Here is a 3599-nt window from a genome sequence, read left to right as displayed (position 1 = left end):
GAGGAGAGCCAGCAGAGGACAACGCCGCCGGCCCCTCAGATGCTCGTCTGCAGGTCACCGTTGAGCAGGGTCCTTTGGGTTTCCGTGGTCTCGTTGAGCCTGGACTTGTCCTGCTTGCTGTCGCTGCGGTCGGCGTCGTCCATGCCGCTGACCTTCACCAGGCAGAGGACGTTCTGAAAGCTCTTCTTGAAGTTGTCGGAGAGGAAGGCGTAAAGGATGGGGTTGGCGCAGCTGTTGGCATAGCTGAGGACCACGACGAAGTCGAACATGCCCTTGAGGACGGGCGTGGGCACGATGAGGACGGAGACGGAGGAGACGTTGAAGATGTAGAAGGGGAGCCAGCAGAAGATGAAGACGGCGACCACGATGGAGACCATCCTGGTGACTTTCTTCTCGGACTTTTTCCTCTTGGAGGAGCCCACTCTGATGCCTGAGGACTTGACTTTGATGATGATGAACAAGTAGCAAAGGCAGATGATGGTGAGAGGCACCAGGAAGCCCAGGATGAAGGCGTAGATGATGAAGCCCGTGTACCAGGCGCCCGACTCCCCCGGCCAGATGATGGTGCAGCTACTCCTGCCGTGGTTGTGCTGCACCCCGGCATAAATCATGATGGGCATGATCACCAGCAGGGACACACCCCAGACGGCCACGTTGATCATTTTGGCTGTCCTGGGCCGCCTCCACTTGGCCGATTTAATGGGATGGACGACGGCCAGGTACCGGTCGACGCTCATCACCGTCAGGCAGAAGATACTGGTGAACTGGTTGATCCCGTCCACCGTCATGACCACCCTGCAGATGGCTTTGCCAAAGGGCCAGTGCACCAGGGCCACCTGCATGGCCAGGAAGGGCAGCCCCAGCATGAAGAGCTCGTCGGCGATGGCCAGGTTGAGGATGTAGATGTTGGTGATGGTCTTCATCTTGGCGTAGCGGAGGATGACGTATATCACCAGCGTGTTGCCGCACAGCCCCACGATGCAGACCACGAAGTAGATGAAGGTGAGGATGGCGTTGCTGGTCAGGTCGAAGTGCTGGCCGGTGGCGTTCTGCGAGGCGTTGGCGGGCGCCTCCACCGAGAAGTTGTCGAACGGGGAGGCCGGGGAGAACCAGAAGGCGGTGGCGTTGGGCAGCTCGAATTCCAGCTCCATGGCTCCGCCGGGCGCGGGTGGTTCAGAGGAGCCCAGATGGCATCACCCCTTCCCTTTGGGGATTAAGGAGAAGATTCTAGAAAGGAGGGAAGAAGTGCAAATGAAGGGATTCCTGGGGAGGATGCGCCCATCCCGCTGCCGAGAGATGCTCCCCGGAGGAGCTTTCCCCAGCCGGGCTCCCCCACCTCTCCTCCCCCCCGGTGCCCGTGCGGCACCGAGGGCTCTGCCCGGGGCACACCGCGGCTCCTCCTCACCCCGGCGGCTCCGGACTCCTCCCGACCCCTAAAATACGGCTGCTGCGCCCCGGGGGCGTGGAGCTGCTGCCCAACGCGGAGCGACGGGGGGGAATAAAAAAAAACCTTCCTCTTAGGCAGGAGCCGAGGAGGATCCAGCCCCACCGCAACCCGGGGAGGGGGAACCGAGCCCCGGCAGCCCCCGGGGAGGCTGCGCTCGGGGGTGCGGGGATGCCCCAACCGCAGCCCCAGCCCCGCACCGCGCTCCCTCCGCTCCCAGCCGCGGCTCCGCGCATCGCCCGCCGGCTCCCTGCCTCTGCAGCCACCCAGGGGGGGATGCTGAGCCTCGGGGTGCTGAGCCGGGGGGAGACCACCTCCCCGGTACCGTGCCAGGGGGTACCCGGTGGAGGGGGCGGCGAGGCTCTCCCCTCTCCTCTCACCTCCTCCCCGTCGCCCTGCCCCGGCCCGGGGGGGGCACCGGGGAGGCACCGGCAGCGCCCTCCGCTCCGCAGCGCTCCGCAGCGCTCCGCACCCCGATGGGCTCCGCTCCGCTCCGCAGCGCTCGGCTCCGCGCAGCCTTTCCCGGTGCGGCTCCGCCGCCGGACCCAGCGCACCGGCTGCGCCCCGCCCCGCGTGGGGCGGCTCCGTGGGGCCGGGGCGGGGACAGCCCTGCCCGGTGCTGCCCGGGGATGCTCGAGGATGCTCGGTGCTATCCGGGGATGCTCACCCTGCCCACGCTTCCCGGTGTTACCCGGTGCTGCTCGGGTGCTGCCCGGTGATGCTCGAGGTTGCCCGGTGCTGCGCCCACCCTGCTGCGCCCCCCCTGCCCTACCAGCCCCGCGATGCCACCGCAGCTTTCCACGGCTCTGGGTGCTGCAGCCCCCTCGCAGAAATGCTCCCGGCCGGGCCGGGCCGGGTTTTGCTCCTCTGATCGCTGCTGGCACGGTGAAGGGTGCCCAAAGCCGGCGAGCTCTGTGCCCCGCGTCTGCTCCAGGAGCTGGTTCTTGATGGTGGTGCAGGGGGCTCAGCACCTCCAGGGGCACTGGGAGGGAGGAACAGGGTGACAACCACGCTGTCACCTCGCTGGAACTCGTGCCACACCAAGTGCATGAGGTCCCCACATCTCTCGGGGTGCCAGGAGTGTCTTTGCCCCACGATTTTGCACCTTGCGACCAAAGGGGAGGGGAGGCAGCTCCCAGCTGGCCTGGGAGAGGTGGGCGAGGACCAGCCACGGCTCTGGGGGCTCCGCATGGAAACTGGGGCTCGTGCAGTGCAGGTGGTGGCTGCCACAGCCTGCCCCGCTGCAGTTACCCAGTAACGACGGCTGGAGGAGGAAGGCCAACGAGAGAGCTCGGGGTGAGATAACCCCTGCTCTGGTTTGTTTGAGGTTTGAAAGCAATTAAATAATAGCGATTCCTTCCCCCCTCCGCATCTTTCCATCATTTATCACAGGGAAAATAGAGAGCAGGAAATTAAGAGTGACTTAAAACAAAGAGCCGGGAGCAAGGCTGCTGATTGCGGCACGAGGGGCTGGGGGGGTCTCATTTGCACTTAGCCACCCGCTTCCAGAGGTGGATCCGAAGGCACAGGGTCTTGGAGCAAGAGCAAGAATCATTATCGGCCTCATAAATCTTTCGGAGGCTGGAAAGAGCTCCCACCAGAATAAATAACGTGGAAATTAATGTCCCAGTGAAAGCGTGGAAGGAGGGAGGATGTGGAGAGACAGCCCGGGGGGTGCGATGGGCGGGGGGGTCTCCGTGGGGTGCTCCCCTTGGGGTTTTGGGGTCCCGGTGTGCCACCGAGGGCAGCTCCCTGGGGGTTGCCAGCCCCTCGTTGCCCCCTGATGAGTGTCCCTGTGTGCCCCCAGCCGTGCCCTTCCCCAGGAGAGGTGCAGGCAGAGCAGGGATGCTCCCCGGCACCCAGGAGCAGGGAGCGCAGAGCCCTGGCGTGGCACAGGAGAGGGCTTTGACGCCTCGTGACCTTTTCAGGGTTGTTTTCTCCCCGCTGCTTTGCGTGCCCACGAGGGATGTCCTGGCCGTGCCCTTCCCTCCGTGCCCAGGTGGGAGGGCTGGGGCTGAGCGAGGGGGCAGATTTTGGGGTTGCCTCCGAGCGGGGTTGTCCCCGGGGTTCCTCCAAGCACCACGGCCTCAGCACCCTCGCCCCATGTCCCCGCGGCTCCTCTCTGCTTCCCGACCCCTCTGCTCTGGCTCTGGAG

The 3599-nt window shown here is 65.1% G+C and overlaps 1 protein-coding gene across 1 annotated transcript; it reads right to left on the bottom strand.

Annotated features, from left to right (window-relative positions):
• Window positions 1-1218, bottom strand: SSTR2 (somatostatin receptor 2). The gene has a single exon (XM_032199765.1). The coding sequence runs from the start codon at window positions 1149-1151 to the stop codon at window positions 36-38; it is 1116 nt and encodes a 371-aa protein (XP_032055656.1). The 5' UTR covers window positions 1152-1218; the 3' UTR covers window positions 1-35.
• Window positions 1219-3599: the final 2381 nt, after the last annotated feature.

Source organism: Aythya fuligula, chromosome 18 (assembly GCF_009819795.1).
Source record: "Aythya fuligula isolate bAytFul2 chromosome 18, bAytFul2.pri, whole genome shotgun sequence".
Lineage (NCBI taxonomy): Eukaryota > Metazoa > Chordata > Aves > Anseriformes > Anatidae > Aythya > Aythya fuligula.
The sequence above is the reverse complement of the archived record's forward strand: the minus strand, read 5'-3'. Positions and strand labels throughout refer to the sequence as shown.

What these genes read in the sequence shown, in the direction of transcription:
- SSTR2 (XM_032199765.1), bottom strand. Translation starts at nt 1,151, where the DNA reads ATGGAGCTGGAATTCGAGCTGCCCAACGCCACCGCCTTCTGGTTCTCC.